At 39.9% G+C, this 23,637-nt stretch overlaps 1 protein-coding gene across 1 annotated transcript in view; it reads right to left on the reverse strand.

The window, feature by feature from the left end:
* The window catches only part of HACD2 (3-hydroxyacyl-CoA dehydratase 2), an 89,463-nt gene that overhangs the window by 10,447 nt on the left and 55,379 nt on the right, over window positions 1-23,637 (reverse strand). The window contains exon 4 of the mRNA XM_036905593.2: window positions 19,997-20,085. Within this exon, the coding sequence (XP_036761488.2) occupies window positions 19,997-20,085 (89 nt within the window). The remainder of the gene's footprint in view (window positions 1-19,996; window positions 20,086-23,637) is intronic.

A 23,637-nucleotide genomic window follows, 5' to 3' on the forward strand; every position in this document is an offset into this window, starting at 1 on the left:
CTGATCACAGGAGATGGCTAAAGCCAGAAGAGCTTTGGAATTCCCAGCCTCCTCTGAAGTTGTTTTTCATGCTGAAAAAACAATAAACTTTAAGAGACCCTTAGGTTTTTTTGGGGAGTTGTTCTTACTAGATGCCTTCCACTAAAATCTTGCCTGAAAATGAACTATTATTGTCTTAACTTTCAGCATTTCGCCCCATCCCACATGAGCTAGGTTTATAATGACCCTCTGTGCTTGAAAACCAATAATAAGAAACAACCTTGAACCCACCCCAAATCATTTATATTTTCTTGCATAAAAAAAAAGGAGTTATCTTTGGATGTAAGAACTTCCACTGAGTAAACTGAACAGACCTTAGTTGCAAGATGGATCTTCTCTGTTTCATTCCTAACACCTAATACAGGCAAAGGTATGGCATCATTCTAACCTTAACTTTCACTTCTTTGCATTTGCAATGTTAATAGTCTTTAGCGCTTACATTCTTGCTCAGAGAGTGTACATGGGGCAATCCACCTACATAGTGAAATAAGTAGTCATTTACATACCTATTAACTAAATTGCTCTGACAAAGAATTTCATAAATGCATAGTTACTATTCTCTAAAAATAATATGAATTTTATACTGTCAAGAGCAAGGGTACTTTTTGTTTTCCTGGTGCTCTTATATTAAGCGAAGGAAAATAAAAGCTAAACACCTCTGAAGCTTTTCATGTTTCATTTTTCAGTTTGCAAATCCTTGCTTAAAACCCATCTCTTCTAGAATACAATTTCAGAGCACACTTTGCTTTTTGATGTATTTTGTGACCCTCCTCTTCCTTAAGGAGATATGTTTTTACAGCTATGGGCTGAAGCCTTGCTTAAAAGATCTCTGGGTTACAATAGGAAGTTCTTCCAATATTTTGCATTGTAATAGTCTTGAAAGCAGAGAATGTGTTCTGTTCATTTTTCAACTTCCAAAAGCACTTTGTGCTTTTCACAAGCAGGAGCTCAATAAATATTTGTGGAGCAAATGAATTCAGTCCTAATCAGGTCACTCCAAGAATACATTGCCTGCTTTTTGATACCTGATGTTAATTTCTGTGTAGTCTTAGTGGCCTTCAAAAAGACAGGTAAAAAAAGGAAAGAAAAACACAAAACAACACCCCCCCACCAAACCTACTTGATCCAGCCTAGAGGTTACTTGATTTAAACTCCTTCCCCAATGCAAGTTAGTCGGGAACCCAAAAAAAACCTATGATAAACTCAGACTGAGGCTGAATGTGAAAGCAGTCTGCTCCCAGAGTCCATCTGTGAAGACCATGCCATAATTTCAAAAAGACTGAGGATAGGGGAAATGATCATTTTATACAAATTATATCTTCAGATCAACAGGAAGTACACTTACCAAGAACAGACTTGGGTCAAGTCAGATAAAGTTTATCTGATTTATAGATAATTATTCAATGACATAAAACAGGGGCAGAGTGTGATGAGTTAAAACTAGTAAGATCAATGAGACTCAGACAGGTGTTTGTACACCCATGTTCACAGCAGCATCATTCACAACAGCCAAAAGGATAGAAGCAACACAAATGTCCATTCACACTTCCAATAAACAAAATGATATACTTAAAATATATTCAGCTTTAAAAAGGGAAGGAACCTCTTGTCACATGCAATATGGCTGAACCCTGAACACAACTTGCTATGTGAAAGAAGTCATTCACAAAAGGACAATTACTGTGTGTGTGGAGAAAGTGAGGGTTCCTGTGGCCAGGATTCTCCCTGGCCCTGGTCGGCTAGCTCACTACACACGTGTGGGCAATACGTTGCTACTGACTCTATATAAAGACACTGTAGCACGAATGCATGGCTGCAGGAGCGGTGTGTACGTACAACTGTAATATTTCCAGAATATCTCGCCTGGCTTTAGTATATCTGCATATCAGTAGGAATTCAGAGGTGGAAAGAAGTTCTTCTCCATATCAAAGGGTAATGACCTGGGCAAAGGAGGGCTTATCTGTACCTGAGAGGTGAGGGGGAGTGTTGGTTTTGCTACTACCGTAGCAGGAGAAACGGCCCCGGACTGCAGTTTGTAAGCAATAAACAGATTTTAAAGTTTATTTCTCCCTTTGACTGATTTCGGTTTTTAGAGATATTTTGCCCCGGGATTTCTTCTCCCCAGACTTACAGGTGGCAGCGTCGAGGACAGAGACTGAGATGGCTGTGGGGGCAGAGAGGCCCAGAGGCAGAGCCCGGCTTGCTGCACGCAGACTCGCTTTGAGTGGACGGGATTCTAGTGATTGACCTACCACTGTGGGAATAAAGTTGGGTATAAACCCTTTCACCCCAAGCACGTTCATTGTCATTCCTTGGTCTCACTGATTCCATAGTGAACTTGCCCAGGGCTGAAACCCATTGGCAAGACAGTATGTCCCACTCACGTGACACCCAGAGCAGTCAGATCCAAAGGAATGGAGTGGAGGTGGGAGGACATAGGGAATAATTGATTGATGGGTACAGAGTTTCAGTTTGGGAAAATGAGACATACTTTAGAGATAGATAGTGGTGACAGCTGCACAACAATGGGATTGTCTTACTGCAAGTGAACCACTTAACAATGGTTAAAGTGGCAAATTTTATGTTAGGTATCATTTACTACAATTTTTAAAAAGCCAATAAGATTAAATGTAATAGGCTAACTGTGAAGTCACACATGATTTAGCAAAAACAGAATGACTCCAGTTCTGAAGAGAGAAGGACCAGCTTATAAATCCAAGAGACTGGGAGGTTTTGGTGAACTACAAGCTTCATTTGCACCGATGTGCGGCAGGTGCAGGTGGCTGCCCTTACCAGCCCCGCAATCCGTCAACCAACCAGCATTTTGCCATTCTGATGACTCCATTCTAAACAGAGGAGACGCCCCCCCCCACCTAGGGATCAGGGTCAGTTACAAGAGCTCCTCCCCTGGCAGAGCTTACCTTGGCAAAGGAGAGGGTTAACTGTTCAAAATATGTAAAAGGGTACCATGTGCAAGAGGCAAACAGACATGAGACCGATGGGAAAAATTAACTGAGAGCAAAATGCCTGGTTTGAAATATGAAAAACTGTGTAACAAACCAACTGATTAATAAAACGGGCCGCCTTATAAGGTATGCTCCCGGGCCCTGACATATCCAAACGGAGGCTGCTCAGGAGAAAGTCCTATGAAGGGTAGAGGGCTGACCTGGGTGGTAGCTGGTAAGGGCTCCCAGATGCTGTCCTTTGGAAAGGTGTGTACACTTAACCTTCCTATCAAGGGCCAGTGACTGAGAAAAAGAATCAACTGACAGCAGCACTGAAGGTAAAAAGAAAAAAAAAAAAAAGCCAGTTTAGCTTTGGAGGGATTAAGGGGCAAAGAACTAGGATTATAAAGAGTTCCACCTGGCTGCTTTTCGATTTATGAACTCTATAGAAATATATAATTTTACAAGTTATGAAGAGTAAGACATTTACTGAGTCCACACAAAGATTTGCAGGCAAATGTTCATAGCAGCATTGCTCATAAAAGCTGAAAAGTAAAAACAACCAAAATGTCCAGCAGCTGGGTAACGGATACACACAATGCGACAGACATCCGCACAACGGAATACCCGTCAGCAAGAGAGGAAAGGAAGACCCAGGCCTGGTAGAACACAGATGAGCTTCAAAAACATGCTGAGTGAAAGAAGCCAGACGGCCACCCATGTATGATTTCATTATGAAATGTCCAGAAAGGGTGACTCTAGAGACAGAAAGTAGATTAATGGCTGCTAGGGGTGAAGAGTGGGAATGGAAATTAAGTTTTAAAGGGCACGAGGGATCACAGTGTGGTGATGGAAATGTTCTAAAACTGGATTATGGTGATGGTTGCACAACTTGGTAAATTTACTAAAAAGCACTGAACTGCACACTTAAAATGGGTGAATTTTATGGTATATAAAAAATAGTCATTTTTTAAAAAAGAGTATGATGTTTAAATGTATATTACTGCCTTTTAACAGAAAGGGGGGCATTTAGGACAAAAAGGGAGAAGGGAGATAGGGGGATTTATCAAGGTTTACAAAGGAAAAGAGGGAGACCAAGGTTTGGCTGCCAAAAATGTCTTTGATGCCATGCTGCCAAGTTGCATATTCATGATCATGCACAAATGGGGGAGGGGGTGGTGGGCAGCCAGGCCCGGCAGGAAGTCTTCTGTCTGGGACAGTGAGCAGTGTATGTTGGACCCTCCTCGCTGCAGATGGCAGGTTTCTGCCCCCTGCTCCACACCAAAGGAAGAGGGGCTGGGTGTGGGTGGCTTGTGTAATTTAGCCAAGGGAGTTTACACAGAAATTCAAGCTGGAGAAACAAATGGGTGCAAGAGGAAAAACCTTGACACACAAAAAGCATCATATGTTTGACTTTAAAAGGCTCAAGGAATATCAGTAAATGAAAAGCTGTCATTTTTATTACATTCTAAGAAAAACAGATGGTGCCACGTAAGAAAATCACTATTGTAGAACCCTATTCATCCTAACATTTTGGAACTTGCTGCTTACCACTCTGGTTATTTCAAAGAAATCCCCTGATGATGTTCTATTACAGTTAAGTGTTCTTTCCTCTTCTTAATACCCTTTTCATTTGTGAAGAGAAGAGATTTTGGTAAAATCTAAGAGGCAAGGACCAGTCTATTCTTGGCAAACTGAAGAGAATGTTTATCTTTTCTGCTCGGGCTGCCATAATAAAATACTGTACACTAGGTGGCTTAAACAACAGCAATGTATTTTCTCACAGTTCTAGAGACCAGAGGTCTGGGGTCAAGGTGCCAGCTCGTTTGGCTTCTGGTGAGAGCTCTTCCTGACCTGCAGCCGGGGCCCCTTTGCTTGTTCTCACAGGGTGGGGAGATGGAGCGGGAAAGCTCTCTGGTCTCAGCTCCAAAGGGCACTCATCCCATGGGGAGGGCCCACCCTGATGACCTCACTGAAACCTAATTACCTCCCGAAGGCCCATCTCCAAATACCATCACACTGGGGGTTAGGGCTTCAGCACAGGAATTGGGAGGCGGGAGGAGAGGGGGAGGGTGACACAATTCAGTCCATCAGCAACATTCCAGAGCAACTGTTGGCAAACATTTCTGTGAAGGACTCCATGGCAAATATTGTAGGCCTTGTGCCACGCTGGCTTTTGTCGTGTATTCACCTATGTTGTTTTTTATACCCTTTAAAAATGTAAAGGCCATTACAAACTGTAGGCTAGATTTGGTGGTCCTCAGGTCAACCCCCTGTTCTAGATCCACTGACACCCCCACCCCCTACCAACTTTCCTTTCCCATGACCTGTGTGCCACTAAATATGTCACTCTTCAGGATTCCCTTGACAGACTGTGTGTTTGTGTCAGAAGAAGGGAACAATACATTTATAACTGATCAATACTATGGAAAAAGGAAATACTCTTGTAAGAACACATACAAGCATGTTTTTCATGTTGTATCATCTTAAAATCTTAGTAGTTTTTTAAAAATGTGTGTGGTAGAATATACATAACAAAATTTACTAGTTCAGGCATTTTAAAGTGCATAATTCATGGCATTAAGTATATTCACCACATTGTGCAACCATCACTACCACCCAACTCCAGGGTTTTTCGTCATTTGAGTACCTGAGTCGGCACAGCAGCTCTAAGGACAGGATGGCGAGGGGCCTGGGAGCCACTGTAGATGCGGGACATGGGGAGATGGGGGGTGCTGGGGCGCTACACTCAGGTATGAGCCAGAGGCCTGGCACCTGAGGACAGGGAGGTGAGGGAGAGGCCACAGAGGTGATGGGAGGAAGAGATGGCCAGTGGGCTGGGAAATCAGTTACATGGAGTAAGTAAGTAAACTGAGCAAATAAGTCAATGTTAAAAAAAAAAGGGCTTCTTGCTGTTGGACAAAGTATTTACAAACATGTAAAGGAGGATGCTAGGAAGAAACACTGAGGTGTTACTCCGTAATTGGAGGAACTGGTATGAACTAATGATTATATACACGTACACAGAGCTATCTAAGACCTTTTGGACGTACGTGTGTATATGTGTATGTACATACACATCTACTGAGAAGACCTAGAAACATTAACATCCCAGGAGCAAGAGGCATCTCAACAACCCAGATCTTGGCTCCTAAATACCACTGTCCACGCTAGAAAGAACCAGGGCTCCTTGGAAAACAATTCATTGTAGGGTAGGACAGGGGAAATACAAGGTGAGTCTGGAAATTTTTTTTTGTCAGAAAGTAAAGAAGTATTCAACAAATAATGGAGACAAGTAAAAAGGACAAGGAGAAAGTGTTCCCACTGGTCAAATCACAGACAGTTTTAATATCAAAGTAAATAACAGATTATAACCCAATGGATTATATAAGAATGGAGTCCAAACTGATACAAATAAAATAAATAAATGCATGAATAAATAAATGGGAGAAAGAGAAAGCTATTCCTTACACTAGGATGCCAACTAATACATGTAAAAGACGTAACAGAACCAGAGAATCACCATTTGGTATCTACCACAGAAGTGGTTGATACAGGCAGGAGTCATTACCACAAAATACTAATCAATAAAAAGTGGAAAATGGTGACTTGAAAATGGACAAAGCTGGCAAACACCAACAGGAGGTGATCAGAGTCAACATCACCAGGGGTAGGATGGCTAGTCATGGCACTGCCACGTCATGTGGTGCCCAGAGCAAAACGTGGCACCATTGCTGTGGTATTCCTGCCAAGAATGCATGGCTTGAACTGGCTGTGCGGGAACCCTGGAAGGATCGAGATTGGGGGTCATCCCACAGAAATTAAGGCCTGAACTCTTTAAACTGTCAAGGATGGGGGACACACAGCAAGACTTGGGAGGCTCTTCCAGACTGATGGGTCTGAAGAGACCTGACAACTAGGTGTTCCATGCATGTGACAGAAATACCACGGGAGCCATGTTTCTCCTTTCCTGAGTTTCCTAGTGTTTGCACACTGGAGCATAGAAGCTACTTAGTATAGTATTTGCCATTCCAGAAAGGAAAAAACAAAGCAAAACATTGTTTGGATAATCAGTGAAAGGTCAATGGGGCCTGCAGCTGAGAGGTACTGTTGGCTTCTGACTGGAGGGTTGTACCCCGGGGATGTTTGAAAATATGTGCTTGAGTATTAAAGGGTGACAGGAGGTCAAGTTTAGCTTGGTTTCAAGCTTTGGAAGAAGATGAATGACAATGGGTATATAAATACAGAAGAGCAGTGATGGAACAAGTGCAGTAAAATGCCAACAGTTGGGGAATCTGAGCAAAGGGTATATGGGAGTTTTTTGTGCTTTTTTGGCAATTTTTCTGTACATCTGAAATTATTTCAAAATAAATTGTAAAAATCACTTAAGTACTACCGAACCACTCTGGGCGCACAATTACAAATACAAATATCATCTGGTGCTATATTGTTTTTGATATGAAGCCTCCGAGTCTGCTGGAAGAGGCAGCCTATACAACCACAAAAGAGACACCAGAACATTCACAACAAAACACGTAAATAAGAACACAAGAGAGGACAACTTGAGAAGAAGTACTGGCATTCCTACATCAATATCCTGATGGCAGGTCCACAGACTTGCTCTGAAGAGGGGTTAGCTTAGTTAACAGGCAAAATCAAATTTTTAATAAATGCTTTAGATTAGGATAATAATAATAATGATTAAAATAATGCTAATTCCCATTAGCCAGGCTAATTATTCCTTAAGCATGATAAAAGTAATTATGTGTAAATTTTCACCAGTTAACTGTGAAACTATTTTAATAAGCATAAAAACATTCATGTTTAGGTTGAAAGTCAATTGTTATCTCTGTTTTAAACCTCAGGACATAGAAAATAATTCAAAACAGTTGTACATAAACTTGTCACTAAAAGTTTTTGAAGAGATGACGTTACATTACAGCTAATTTGTACTGACATTTATTGAGCACTTCCTTAGGGCTAGGCAGTTTTAAGTGCTTTATATGTATTGGTCCATTAGTTGTCTGAGTCTCCAAGACCTCCCCATGTGGGGAAACAACCAGGCCTGGGAGACTGGAACAGTTCCTTAGGAACTGGAACAGACTAGTGCAGCTTCTCACCTGGGGCAGCCAAAGTGTGACATGCGGTCCCTCTGTCTGTCCTGCCTCTGCCTTATTAGTCTGCTCCTCTCTGTTCCTATGCCATCCTGGAAGCCCTGTGAAGGGAGCACCTAGGATTTTCCTTTTCATGTATCCTAGTGCTTAGGAGCATAGAAGATACTGAATAAATATTTTTTGAGTGAGTAAGAATGAATAAGTACATGGTGACCTGTCTGCAGTCTGAGCCTGCATGTTCTCTGACTTGGCTGCAACAGCCTTGGGTTCCAAGCTCTGGAGAGCAGCTCCCAGGGACAGCAAGGCCACAGGGCCGATGTCTGGGGGTGATACCAGCTGAGGGTGTGCACAGGAGAACAGGGCAATTCTGAGGATAGTCTGTCCTTTCCATAATTTTTTAAGCTTTTTGAACAAAAACATAACTCATTTAGTTACTTAAAAGGAATTTCATTCTGGATAAGGAAGAAACTAAAATGTAATATTGAGGTGTTTATTATAAAAAATATTATAAAGAATAAAAAAGATGTTTGGATTAGTGTTAGTCTTTTCACATAATTCATATGTAAAGTGTCCTTCATGACTTAGTATTTATTAAAAATCTATGCTACGGTTACATGGTCAACAAACCAGGAAATACCATTCCTTTTTATGGAAAATATGAGTTACATTAAAAAAAAATACTAATACACCTCCCCTTTAAAGGAGAGAAAAGGGTACATCTACACAGGGTTTTTTTTTTTAACCTACAGTGACACAGGGAACTAGTTAAACATTTCTTTCCATTACAACACAATAACTAAGGGACATTTTCCAATGTGGACGATGGCCTTGTTAAATATTTTGGCCTACCAAAACAACTCTTGGTCAGAAAATCAGCTTTTCTGAACATGCAATGAAAAAAATGTATAAGCATGCAGCCACCAAGGAACACACTGATCGATTCTGCATCTATGGCAGTCCGTCATGCAGGCCTGAAAGCTAAAACACTCCCAGGAGTCCAACTTCAATGCTATTATGTATTCAGCCCATTTCCTGGAAAACAGGAAGGAAGGGTGGTACGTTCCTCAACTAGCCTAGCTAGTTACTACAACTAGCCCCTTCTCCAGTCAGTGCAACTCTGGAATCCACAGACGGCAGACTTCCAGGCTGCATGTCCTCAGGCAAATCACTGAATCTCTGAGCCTCAGCTTCCTTACATGGAAACTGTAGATACTATCTGCCTTTGCATGGTTGGTGTAGAATTGGGGAAACATATCAAGTGCTTAGTAAAGTGCTACCCATTTAATAAATAGCAGTTATTATTCTGTGAAAGAAATAATTCCACAAATATTTATTATAAAGTTCCTACTACGTCTGCTAGCATTGCAGTGACTCGGTACAGCCTGGTGGCTGCCTCTTCGGCTTAACTCAGGTGATAATGTTTTGCTCTGTCTGTTGTTTTGTTTTCTGTTGTTTGCTATTTAAGTGTTGTTTAAGAGATGCCATCTCTCCCTTTACTTGAAGGTGAACATGCTTCTTCCAACTCTGAGATGTCTATGGGTCTTACTAGCTGCTAGCCTTTCCCAATATTCTTCCTGAATTCTGTTTGACTCTGTCCTCCAAGAGCATGATAGCAACTGCAAAGTTTTCATGCACCTATTCCCTTCAATCCAACTCAGGTATGGGGATCACATGGAGATGAGGTCATACTTAGCTAATCCAATCTAGGATCATGGTAGTAGGTTACTGTGGCCCCATGGAGAGAGCTAAGGCATACTCACCCCACAGTCTGCCCCCAAACCTCCAAATGCAGTATTCCAATGTGCCTGCCCAACATTCTAGAGGCGAGAGGATTTGACCATTGTCAGAAACATAACTGACATGGCAAAAGAACAGAAAACTGGCCACAAATGCTGTGAAACACCATGGTCCTTTTTGTTCTATGACAGTTTAATACTTGCAAAATTTTTGAAGAGGAAATAAAAATAAAGGCTACGAATACCTTCTCCTGGAGCAGAAATATTAAAATAGTGGCCCATAGTCCTGGTTCACAGATATTCTGTTTAGGTTTGCACAGTGCTTTGAAAATATTTGAGCCAGTTTTTTAAATTAGGAGATTCTACATTTAGAAAAAAAAAACCTGGATTTCTGCCTTTTCTTTAAAAATGCAGACTGCATAACACTGGAACCATTCAGCAATCCCTGGCTGAGATGGGCGCTGCTGCTCCTGTGGGATGGTGGATTGTGTGTGCACCCTCAGTCGCCATGTTTTCCTTGAACTTGCTTTTACAACCCACCTGCAGGAAAGACTTCTGCTGCCAGCCGACACCCTCTGCTAGAGATGACAAAGTGCTACATAAATGTAAGGTTCTCAACAACTAAAGTTTTAAAAGCTGTAGTGTATTATTTAAAAATCTGGTTAGTTTGATTAGTTTTTACACTTGAGGCTCTGAACATACTTTTCTTTGAGGCATTTACCTAAACAAAAGATTCCTGAAATCTGACCTAACAAGACAGTGCCAATGCAGAGGGCAAAAAAGATGCACAATTTTCAAGTTTGAGTTATTCTGGTAATTTTCTGCCAAAGCAAAATAAACGGAAGAAGATGTCAAGACTCATCCTGTTAAAAACCAATGTTTATGGTGGCAATTCGGAAGAAAACAAGTTAAGTCTTTAATGCATCAAGCCCACTAATTAGTTTCCCCCTCCTCTAAAATGCAAAGCATCCTCTCAGCATGCATCCCACACGTCCACACATCCATATCAAGTCTTACAAATTCCCGAAGTGCACCAGGTTTCACTTCAGACTTGAAAAGGGATCCTTTTTCTGGAAAATGTAGACAACTTAGTAATATGCTTTATTTTATCCGAGATGCATCACAGCTTGTAATGAGAGCTTTCTGACTACAAAGGGCTTCTTGATATTGGTAAGTAAAAAAGGGACTGAACCCGCTTCCCTGAAAAAACTGAAATATACTTCCTACATATTTTACAGGAACAGAAGCACGGGGATGATTTCTTCAGGTTCCTCGTCATCTCCTAGATTCCCAATGGGATCAGTGACCTGCCGCATTCACTGTACAGGCTAACTGTCAAGGATTAATGCACTGGTATTCTTGTCTAATTATGTATTTTTAAACTATCTTATACTCCACATTCATGCTTTCACAAGAAGTTATACTGAAAAAGTTCCAGTATATAAAGGACCGATTTGGCAAAGGAACAGGTAATCTTAAGAGATAGTTCCTCCTCCCACATATTAAAAGTTTTCAAATGAATATTCATCGTGCTTTAAAATGCCATTCTCTGTAGAGTGGAGCACACCTGTTTAAAAACAGTTTATAGGTAATCATTTTTAACTTTCCTTGACTTTGCTGACATATTTAGCATGCTCACGATGCATGCCAATCATCTCACTTTTAGAGTGTGAAACAAGAATCTTCAAGTTCCTTGGGATAATAATGTTGACTGTGTTTCTATGGCATCTTTTAGCTCAAGTAAGAAAGAAAAAGCTCGTGAACTGGTTTTCAACAAGGGCAAACCTGGGACACCGTGAACTTACTGCAGAGGCCAAGCTGAAGGCCTCTGAAAAGTGGGGCCCTGTATGGCCTCCTGCCTCACAGGCTAATCAATGGCTACCTCTGCAACAGATGAGAATACCATCCACACCTGCAATTAGGTGATTTTCTAGTAATGATTTAATCTAGAGTACTAAAAAAATCCCTGGATTTAAGGAACACACAATTCCAAGTATACCATATAAATTTCCTTTGACTATTTGTTTTAAAAAATCAGTCATGCACATGAGATAAAATATATGAAAACCCAATTGACTGAAATCAAGAGAATAGTAAATAATATTATACTGAACATTTAGAGCTGCACTATCCAATAAAGTAACATCCAATCATATGTGACCATTTAAAACTAAAATTAAAATTCAGTTCCTCAGTCACACTAACATCATTTCCATTTCAATATGCATTTACATGGAGCTATTAGCTACTGTATTGAACATGGTAGATATAGAACATTTCCACCATTACAGAAGAGTCTATACATGCTGGGATAGAGGAAATACCCAGAAGAAAAATGTTCCTAATCAACATGTTTCCATTACTATATGGTACTAAAAAGTTACCTTTATTTTGTCTTGAAATAAACAGTCAAAATAAGCACCTTAATTCATTTCACTTTCAAACCATGCACGGAAACTAGTTTGAATGCCAGAATTCACTTACTGTTTAGGTCTTCACTGACAATTCAACTGGACAGCAGAGTTCTGTGACACAGAGCTTTCTTAAAAATTCAAGCTGATGGCATACAACCAGAGCTGAAGCCACTCAGGCTCCCAGTCTGTAGGTTTCATATGCTTATTTGGGAAACTACTGTTGTATATCCGAGGTAACAATTTTTTCTTCCTTCACTCTCATGCCTTTTCCCTGACAGTTTCCTAATGCCAAAATTCAAGCATCTTTGTTAATCTGAGAACTGCAAGTAACCAGATTTGGCTCTAAACAGGCTTCCTACTATTTGTAAGTAGCAGCAATATATAGTTTAAGATACTACCCATGTAAATGTCTTAATGCTTGAAGAGGATGTGTTCTAACAATATGCTTCTTTGTCAGAAATCTCACCATCAGAAATAGGAGCAGTGTAGGAGATCCCATTGATGCACTCTGAACATTGAAATGGGGGAGAGGGTTTTAGCATAATATTTAAAAAAGACTACCTGAACTGTAAAATGTACTGAGAACCCTACGATCTGGAAGCTCTGGGCAGAGGCCAACAAGAAGCTAACAGTGCTTAAGCTGGATGGGGCTGGGCATTTGCCAGGGCAGGCTGGAATGGTGCAGGCTGGGGGAGGTCTTGTTCTGGGTTCAAGACGGACCTTAGGGTTGTGGGATACTTCCCTTTGGGGCTGGCAGGTCAGGCCTTGGCCCCTCCTCCCCTGGGTAAAATTTCCCAGGGAGATTGCCTGCTGAACTGACAACTGAGAATGGTGGCTGTCAGATTGAACCCTTGGGGTGAGAGAGAAAAGGAAAAGGTCCTGAGAAGCTTCCAGTGTAGGGTGTCTGTGCGGCAGGGTCACCATGGGGAGGAGAGCCCCGAGGAGAAAAAGATCACGTTAAAGACAAGTGAAGCCAATTTCTGATTTTGTTGAGCTTGGAACCCATTCAACTATTAGTTAATGGGGAGGGGAGCTATGTTCCGTAGGAAGGGGTTGGTAATGCTGGCTTGCACAGTTTAAGATGTTTTGTTTTCGTTTTAACATAACTGAATTAATCAAAGAACAGTACCATCAGAATATAATATATTTTGAACAGATGCACTCCAGTGAAGTTTTCAAGGGTTACAAAAGAACTAAGACAGTGGGAGAAAGATGCAACAGGGATGTCAGAAGTGAACCCACACTGAACCTAAAAGAACTTAAATAAATTTCAATGTTTCAAAATAAAATCTTTCTACACAGCTCAAGGAAATGTTGGAAAGGGACAAAGAGAAAAACACTGAGAGAAAAACAGGTAATCTGATTTTGCCCAAATCACCTATGCTAAATACAGGCAATGGCAAAACGAACCATCTAGCTATGAGAAAAGTAGTACCATCTTTAAATGTCCATGATTAACAGATGCTGAAGTGGCATTAAAGTACTGCCAGCATCTGCCCAGGAGTCATCTAAAAGTTTGACAGTGTCTGATTAACAATTAAACAATGAGGTTTTCTACCTTTTGGAGAGGTGCTAATTTTAAAAGTGAAGGTGATGCAAATCCACCTACAGGAATATTTAAAATAGAAAGTAAGGGAATAGATGGAATATGGTGAAGAACTTGAGATGTTCAGCATTGATGGGAGCCAAAATATCAGTAATTTGTCCCAATGGCCTTTGTTAACTGAGATGGAATGTCATTGTGCAAAGGGCGCTGGGCTATGAGACTGAGCGTCATGGCTTCTGGCCCAAGAACAGTACCCAAGGAGGGATGATGTGCCCCAGACTCAACATCTCGGCTCCTCGCCTGACTGATGGGGATAACAAGGTGCCCTTTCTTCCTGCCTCACCAAAACGCCATGTTCCTGGATGGCCGTCAGGGATAACAATAGCGTATGCAGCCACAGGAAATCTGCCGACAAGAGAAACGACCTCAAGAGGTGTCCAAGAGCATGGGCACACTGTGAACCCAGCTTCAGGGGCCGCAAGAGAAGAAAAACCTGCAATGCAAGTAGCACAGGAATGGGAGTTTGGGGATTTGTGTATTATTTACTTACTTTTAGCTTCCACGAGAGTGAAAAGTAGAAAAGAGGAAGAAAAAGACAATTATGTTCCAGCTATGAAGGAAGTAGCATTCCCTTTGAAGTCAAACTGCTTTAAAGAGACTCAGAAGCTGCTCAGCAAAAAACTGCATGCCAGAGACCTTGATTTCTAAACACCGCTGTCTTATTTTCATATATTCCTCTCACTTAATCTTCACAAAGAGTCTGTGACATAAGCAGGGCAGATATTAGTATTACAGATGAGAAAAACAAGGCTCAAAAAGTTGAAGTGTTTTGTCCTATGCCACAGGATAAGTGTCAGTCAACACTCATCACGGCCTCACGTAAGTGAGGGGTGCTGAGCCTCCATGTTCTAGAACACCGAGTTTGAATTATCCACAAAATAACAAAACTGTCCATTTCTTGATAAATCTCAGGAAGAGAGATGTTTGCACAGTATTTCCTCAGGTAGAAATGACCTTCTAAACAGTCTGCCTGGTGGCTGTGGCCAGGCAACATGAAGCACACGCCAGAAAAGAGCCCTTCCCAGCAATCTACCCCCAAGTGAAGCAGCTGGATTCCTTATGTCCCTCTTAAAAACACACAAGTGAGAATTAGTTTTGTTTCTTCAATGCTGTAGTTTCCGATCTTCCTCTGCCTTCAAGGTGGCCCCTTAAGCTTCCTCTTTTATATATATATATACATGGTCCTCAGCTCAGCAGATACTGGATTTTGGAGAAGGCACCAGAAATTCCACAGCACCTTTACTTAGTAGTGTAAGGAAACTCTAAGGCTTTCACTCTTCAAGAATGGGACCATGGCTCTCGGGCTTGGCAAGAGATGGTAAGATTTGATTAGGCTTCAAGTAAGTTAAGTAGGAATGTGAAGTAAAACCAAGAAAAAAGAAGATAAAATAAAACATACACACACAACACCCAGTATCTTAAAGCATTTCTCAAACCTTAAAATCATCCGAGGAGCTTAGTAACAGTGATGATTCCCTGGCTCTACTCCCAGAGATCCTGTATCATGTGTGGGGTAGAACCTGGAATGTGCATTTTTAATAAGTTTCCTGGGTAATTCTGTTCCAAATAGTCCATAAGCCCCATTATGAAAAACCATCTTTGAACTTTCAAAGAGAAAGGCCAATTAACTGGAGGGATTCGTCACAGAGATACCTGAGCACTAAAAGACAGGGAAGCAATGGGCCAAGTGTTACAGACAAGCTCTCAGGGCCCATAGCCGATGTGAACACTTGTACAAAATGATTTGACTGGAGAACCGTACGTATCTCAATATGCACGTGGCGTGATAGAACTCTGAAAGAGGCAAAGTGCTTCTGGGTCTCAGACAGGGGTTTTCAACTCCAAACTCAGTACTCATACTCTACTCCATACTCCAGGATAGAAAAAGCATGGTCAGCACATGAAAACAAGGATGTGTTTACGTCACATTTTTAAAAGGTGAGAAGGAAGCTCTGATGCAGTGCGAAGACCCTGGCTTTAGAAGTCCATCCCCAACTCAGTCACCTGCTGGAGATGTGACGCTCACTGCCTCTCTACCTTCCAAACTCTAAATGGATGCTACAGACTGCCTCAAGGGACAGCTGTCAAGAGCGAATGAGCATAGTATGTTTTAACAAAGCCCTCTGTAAACTGCAATGCATCAAGCAAAAACAAGTATAATGATAAAAAACTGGAGGACACTAACTTTCTAACACACTCATTATAAGCTTTTGTAAGCATCTTGTTGAGAAGTTGACAAGAACGGCAGAATGTGTCACAAAGCCCACAGACTGCCAGAAAGAGGTGGGAAACAGCTGACTTGGTGAAATCAGGAGAACTCATAGAACATTCCAGAAGAATGTGGGAAAACATCCTTTTCTCCAATGGTGGCAAAGGGTGAGGAAGAAAGGAGAAAAGGCTCAGCTCTGTAGGGCAGAGTTCCAGTTCAGGCAAATCACCCATAGTGAAGTGTACCGGGTGTTCACCACACTTGGGCTAACACCACGGTGAGAGCCTAATTTCTTCCTCAACCATTGCCCATGGAGGTGACCGGAGATTTCTGCTCCAAGAACACAGTGATCTTACACTAAGAGCTCTCAGGAGAGAATCTGGGGTGGCTTCTTCAAAGAGGGCTAGACCAGGAAAGGGACAGTGGCCTACTTGCATGTCCAGGTATCTGGGGCTCAGCTTAGCTACTTTTGAACGAGGAAGATATGTGCCCTATGAACTTGGCTGTTTTGGGAAGGGAGCTGTAGTGAGGGATGGAAGGTGGCATTTACCACTTAAGTTCACTTTGAAAAATGCCAATCTTGATTCAATTCAACGAAGAGACAAAGAACAGACCCAAACAGAGGGTGAGAGGAACAAAGCTGGGGGAGGCCTCCTGTGGCCCCAGCAGCCACCAGCCCACTCAGGGACAGGGAGGGAGCCAGCTCAGACTGGGGGACAGGTGGGAAAACTGGGAAGGAACGAGGTCAGCCAGAACTGCTGATTCCCTCCTGGATCCCCCATGTCCTGCCTTGTACCGAGCTTGCTGTTCTGTTAGAAGCTTTACTTTGCTCATACATACAGCCTCTTTAAAAGGAAAAAAGTTGGAAGGTTTTTTACTATGTTAAGAAAAACCTTCTGAATATAAAATACCACAATTTTTTCTTTACTATCCTGTCAATCAAGGTGTCACATTAGCTGATGGGTGGGTCATTATATGTCATAAAAGAAAACCATCTGACCACTTTCTAGTTCTGCAAGGTATACATGGTGACATTTATGTGAATAGCATTCCATGGGATAGAGAATGAAAATGACAAGTGATGTATATCCTACAGGGCCTCTTAAAAGGAAATATACCTCAGATATGAAAAAAGTAACATCTAGTCTTTAAAGGTACATAAACCTTAGCACATCATGTATAATTACAGAAAAACAAAGGGAATGAGCATAGAAAAAAAATGAGCAGGACAGAGAGGGTGGAGTGAGAGGCCAAATCCAAATGTAATGCTATGAACATAAATTCTTATCCACTTTAGAGGGGAATATGATGTAAAAAGAAACAATGAAAGCAGAGTAGTATGCAAATATTTTGAACATTACTATGAGACAGTGAGATGTATTTTATTAAGCAATTGTTCTGAGGTCAATCAGTTATGTGGTCCCTACCATTAAACAGCTGAATTTAAGGAAAATAAAGATACTTTAAAGATGTTTCAGGAAACAGAAGAACAGAACTTTGGCAGGGTAGCCATATGTAATGTTGTACAGAACAAACTGAATTATAGCTAATATGAAACGCTAAGGCAGGAAAAATAGCATTTGGCCAAGAGAAGGGGCTAAGGAACAGGTGACAGACAGCAGCCTGGCCTCTGAAATGTCACAGCAATAGGCTTTTTAAGTTTACCATCAATGCCCTGGGGTGGGCTGGGAGGGGACCCACTGCTATGAATAAAACGATGATGAATGAGTTCTGTTAAGAAAAGGGGAACCAGGAGGAAAGAACTGTGAGCCTGAAACTGCAGCAACACTGAATCCTACTTATGTGAGAAAGGAGCAAGTCAACTAACCAACAGGGTGTAAATAAAAAGAAGACCCAGAGGTGGGAGAAAGAGAATGGAACCTACCGTACGTACCATATTCTTAAGAAAAGGGTATGTTAATGATAGTAGAAACTGGGTACATTTGGTTGCAGAGTAACAATATGCAAATTGCAGAGTAACAATATGCAAAAAAACAATATACATTTGAATATGCAAATGTAATGAGTATATAACTTAAATTGCTGTAAAGCTCAAAGATGACACTATATGTGAAACCACCTGCTAAATGTCAAATCTATGTGTTTGGTAAGGCAGTGTTGTTATTGAGGACAATGGCCAGGTCTATGTACCTGCAATCCAAAATGACATTTAATAGCTTTTTAAACCAAGTAGGCTCAATGATCTGCCCAGGAAATCCCGGCAGACGTTGTTAACAGTAACAGAGCTAACAGCGTTGATTGACTTGAATTGTAAGCAGTTTTTATTTATCTGCTATCTCCTTTGTGAGAAGGGCTAACAAGCAGAAGTGGTCACTGAAGCAGAATACAGGAGGAGAAGCAGAGGTCATGAATAATCCATCAGCTGGTGCACCAGCATTTGGACAATTAATATCTCCCTGTATTGGCAAAGCGACTGAACCCTCGGTAGCTGACAATACTCTGTCTTCATGTACCTAACACTTAATTATTCCAAGTACAAAATTAGCTATTTAAGAACGTAAATGAGTTACTTTTAGAGAGAAATTTTAGGTCACCTGAGACTACTTGGAAGTCAGAACTCTTGAGTTGGTGAAATGAGAAGGAAAGAGTGTAAACACAAACATAAGGGAGGAGGAAATGTAATGATGGTTTGTACAAAGAACTTTGAAATGAACAAAAACGTTACACAGTATTACATATAAATAAAGTAAATTTACTCCATAAACAATTAAGAGTGAGAACAAAGGGCAATATGCTACATTAGGATTTACTTGCCTGCTTTTTTTTTTAACTAAAAAAGAAAATATCATCACTGGAAAAAAAGTATGTGATTATTTTTTATTCTTCCTGCATAGGGATTTAGACATCTTCAACAAGTGGGGGAACTTAAAAAAAGGTCTGTGGGGCTGCAGATTCCATATGAATATAACAAAAATAACAGCTTAATCAACTTTGGTTACAAACTCATAAAGCTATGTGCATTTTTCTGTGTGTATATCATATACCAATAAAAAGTTTTTTAAAAAAAGCTCTCATTAGTTGAAATACAAATGAAATGGTCAATTAATAAATCCTGAAATACAAAATGTTTTGACACGGATTTTAAAAGACTAGAGGACAAAGAGAACGCCACAATAATGCTAACAGGTAAGTGTATTCCATGAGCCCCAGAGAATCCAATACTGATGACAGGTTATTCTTAACTGCAAAACTGAAAACGGAATCCTCCTGGTAGCTACAGGCACCCTACCTCAAGACATTAGCAAGAAGTAACTGACTTGTAAAAAGCAAAAAGCATATGGGAAAACACCCCCCTCCCCAATCCAGAAAACAAAAGCTTAGCTGTGGATTACCCTCATTGTAATGGTGGCTTTCTCCACTACAAGGAGCATCCCTGGGCCTACCTAGGCATCTACCACCCCAGGCCACTGGCACACCAGTCACCTCCTAGAACCACTGGACTCAGCACATGTGGGAATTCTGTAATACTGGTGGGCTGGGTGGAAACAACTTTGTTTTTCTTTGTCCTATAAGAACTGGACTGCTCTGGGGATGAATTATGTCCTCCAATCCCCTAACAGTCCCACAAGAATGCAATGTCCAGGGTTTAGTGTGTTGGATACAAGCAAGATAGCAGAAAAATCTAACTGAATTGCAGACCACATCCACACCAAATCTCCATAGAAACTAAGACCGCAGGACTTTATCATTTAATCGGTCTTCTCTTTAGATGTTTACTGCAAACAACACTGCATATTTGGGGTATGTTTCCCACTAGTAACCCGATTCCCACAGTAAAAATGAATTTTATCTGGGCTATTCTGACATGACCTGGACTTCCAACATTAGCCATAACACACATGTGAGCAAGAAATGTGGACTAGCACTTGTTAGTGCTGACATTGTTTTCTTTCAGTTCATACAAACACTTACCTCTTTGACGCTATGTGTTACTGCCCATATTAGAAAAACTCTTGACATCACCTGGAAAGAAGTCAGGACAACAGAAGATGGGACAATTCCTGAAAGAAATTTTAGGAGGGGTAAATAAATGCATTGTACTAAGTTCCAACATGTAATATATTTCCTAAAACAGCCAAATTTTAATGTTTGGACACAAAACCATCTTGAGCCACTGAAACTTATCTATATTGCTATGTGGATTATGTTTTTCAATGTAGTCAGTATTAAAAACGTTTTCCTCCCTCAAAACAATAATATTGTTAATGACAATAGCAAACCATGGAGTCTGGGTATCCTTCTCAAGTTTTTAAAAATCAATGACCAAGTACATTATTTCTTATACTTATCATACAGAGAAAATAAAACCATGGATTAACCTTTAAAATTAGACACTGGAAGTTTATTTTACAAGATGGGTTACAAAAATTAATAGGCACTTATAGAAGGCAAATCAACTTTGTTTAATGAATGCTGGAAGCTCCTATATACCAGACTTGATTTACTATCTAATAGTTAATCTGATACCTTCTATAATTCACATGAAGATTTTGGCAATAAGCATTGCAAAATCAAATGTTATTATCTTTATAAACAATTTTTTCTTACCTTGCTCATTACAGTAAGCTTTAGTACAGTTATCCTTCCAATGCCTTCCATTTATAACACTGGACTCAACCTTTAATTATTTTAGATAGTCATCAAGTTCTACTAAATTTGTATTTCTTTGGCCTCTCCCTTCAATTCCTACAACCACAGTCTTTATCTAGAAACCAGCCACCACCACCATTATATAAAATTCCTACCTCCCTGAGGTGACCTTAAAGCCAGCAATAAGCCACTATCCGTAAACATCATTTTCTCTCTGTAACTTTACACTGGCAAGGAACTGCAATGGACTAGAGTTGAGAGTCCACAAATAAACCCTCACATTTACAGTTACTTGATTTCCAAACAGGGTGCCAAGACAATTCAATGGAAACTGTCTTTTCAACAAATGGTTCTGGGACAGTTGGATAGTAATTTGCAAAAGAAAGAAGTTAGGACACTTCCCTTATACCATATACAAAAATTAACTCAAAATGGACCAAAGACATAAATGTTAGAGTTAAAACTAAAAAACTCTTCGAAGAAAACACAGATATAAATCTCTGTGGGCCTGGAGTAGGCAATGGTTTATTAGATATAATGCTAAAAGCACAAGAAAATATAAATAAATTGCACTTCATAAACACTAAAAACATAAATGCTTCAAAGGACACCATCAAGAAAGTGAAGACAACCTAAAACAGATAGAAGATATCTGCAAATCATATAAAGGACTTATATTCAAAATACATAAAGGATTCTTAAAATTTAGCAATGAAAAGACAATGCAATTTAAAACTGGGCAAAGTGTTTGAACAGGCATTTCTCCAAAAAAGATATTCAGATGGCCAATAACACATGAAAAGATGCTCAGTATCATTAGTCATCAGGGAAATGCAAATCAAAACCATAGTGCGATACACTACACACCTAGCAAGATGGTTGTAACAAAAAAGACAGATAATAAAAAGGTTGGTGAAGATGGGTGATATTGGTACCCTCATCATACATTGCTGATGGGATTACAAATGATGCAGCCACTCTGGAAAACAGTCTGGCGGTACCTCAAAATGTTAAATACAGAATTACCATATACACAGCAATTCTACTCCTAGGTGTACAAATATTCAAGAAAAATGAAGACATATGACCACACAAAAACTTGCAATGAATGTTCATAGCAGTATTTATATTAACCAAGAATGGAAACAATCAAAATGTCTAACAACAAATGAATGGATAAATAAAATGTGGTATATCCATAGAATGGAACATTAGAAATAAAGTAAATAGAAAGTAATGAATAATAAAAAAAAGAAATGAAGTACTGATACATACTCCAATGTTGATGAAGCTTGAAAACATTATGCTAAGTGAAGAATCTTATGACAAAAGGCCACACACTGAATGATTCAATTCATATGAAAAGTCCAGAATAGGCAAACTATAGAGACAAAAAGTAGATTACTGGTTACTGGGGACTGGGAGCTTAGGAGGGAAACTGAGAGTAACTGCTAATGGGTATGAGGTTTCTTTCTGGGGTGATGAAATGTCCTGAACTGATTGTCGTAATGGTTAAACAACTCTGTAAATATTGTACTGTGCACTCTAAATGGACGAACTATATGACATGTGAATTATATGTGAATAAAGCTTTTATAAAAAACAATGTATGAATGAGGTACAAAGTCTGGTGATATAATATGTAATACTGCTAGAGAAGCTAATTAGTGTGTCAACATTAAGTGAATAGACTTAGCCAGATTACACTTCAAATAAAAAAACCCAAAAGACTGACAATCATAAGCTTTCCTAAGTGATTTATCTAGCATTTACTGCCTACCATCACTATTTCTAGATTTTTTTTTTTAACTCAAACATACAAACACGATTTTTCCCCTTTTATTTCTGTGCTTTCTTCTTTAGCCACTGAAAAAACAGACCAGACTGCTAATGGTTGCAACAGGGTTCCACTGCTGTTATGCTTTGGCAGGGATCAATAAGTCCAGGATAGCCCTCAAATTTCCAAGCTCAAAAATCTAATTTTATCCCATGTACAAGCAAATTCAGGCTCTTGGGAGACTGATTCAGACCAATCAAATCCATAGCACACTAGTTAATAAACAGAAAAGTCAATTTATTCACTTCATAATAGAGACACAGCCTTTGTAATAACTGAATGGTTGGGAATTTAGAGACCCTTACCTGGGGTACTTTTTTCTGTTGTCAAAATCAGGATGCTTAGTAAGTGTGCCTTTAAAGAGAGGGGAGGTCTCAGGGTTTAGTACTCCAATTCAGCAGGACACGCGGTTATTAGTTATCCCTTCTCTATCTAAAGCTCCCTTTTCTAGGGAATATGAAGTCTTCCTTTCAAATGTGTTAAACAAAAATTACCAAATCGTTTTTCTTAAAAATAAGCTGTAGCAATGGAAAAAAAACGATTTATTCTTGTGGTGTATTTCCCACCATTCTTTTCTCTTAAGCATATTTTACTTTACAGTTCAAATTTTACTGTTTATACTCTTTGTAGTTTGCTTTTCTGACTTAACATTTTAAGAAAATTTCTCTTTTACAACAGACATCTTCAAAATATTTTAACTTGAGTCATAATACTCCTTTGAGTGGAATATATTTGTTTATCTAGTCTCCTGTGAGACAGTTAAAGTGCTCCAATTTCTAGATACTATAAATGAAATAATGGTATTACAAGTAACACTTAAAAATTTTTGAGGCTTAAACCTTTTTTTTTTAAAGGATTATTTCCTTGGGACAGTTCCCAGAAATAGAACTACTAGGTCAAACGGTATGAATGCCTTTAAGGCTCTTGAAATACACTGCCAAATTGCTTTCCAAAAAGTCTGTATCAATATACACTGCCACCAACAGTATATAAGCATGCCTGCTTTAGCATACCCTTGGCAGGGGATTTAAATCTTAGTAAGTTAGGGAATAAAAAGCTGATCAATGCTTTCTAATTTGATGACGATGCAAGGAGGTGTCTGGCTTAGCCTCCAGGTGCTCCTGCA

The sequence above is a fragment of the Manis pentadactyla genome, chromosome 1, assembly GCF_030020395.1.
Source record: "Manis pentadactyla isolate mManPen7 chromosome 1, mManPen7.hap1, whole genome shotgun sequence".
Classification (NCBI taxonomy): Eukaryota; Metazoa; Chordata; class Mammalia; order Pholidota; family Manidae; genus Manis; species Manis pentadactyla.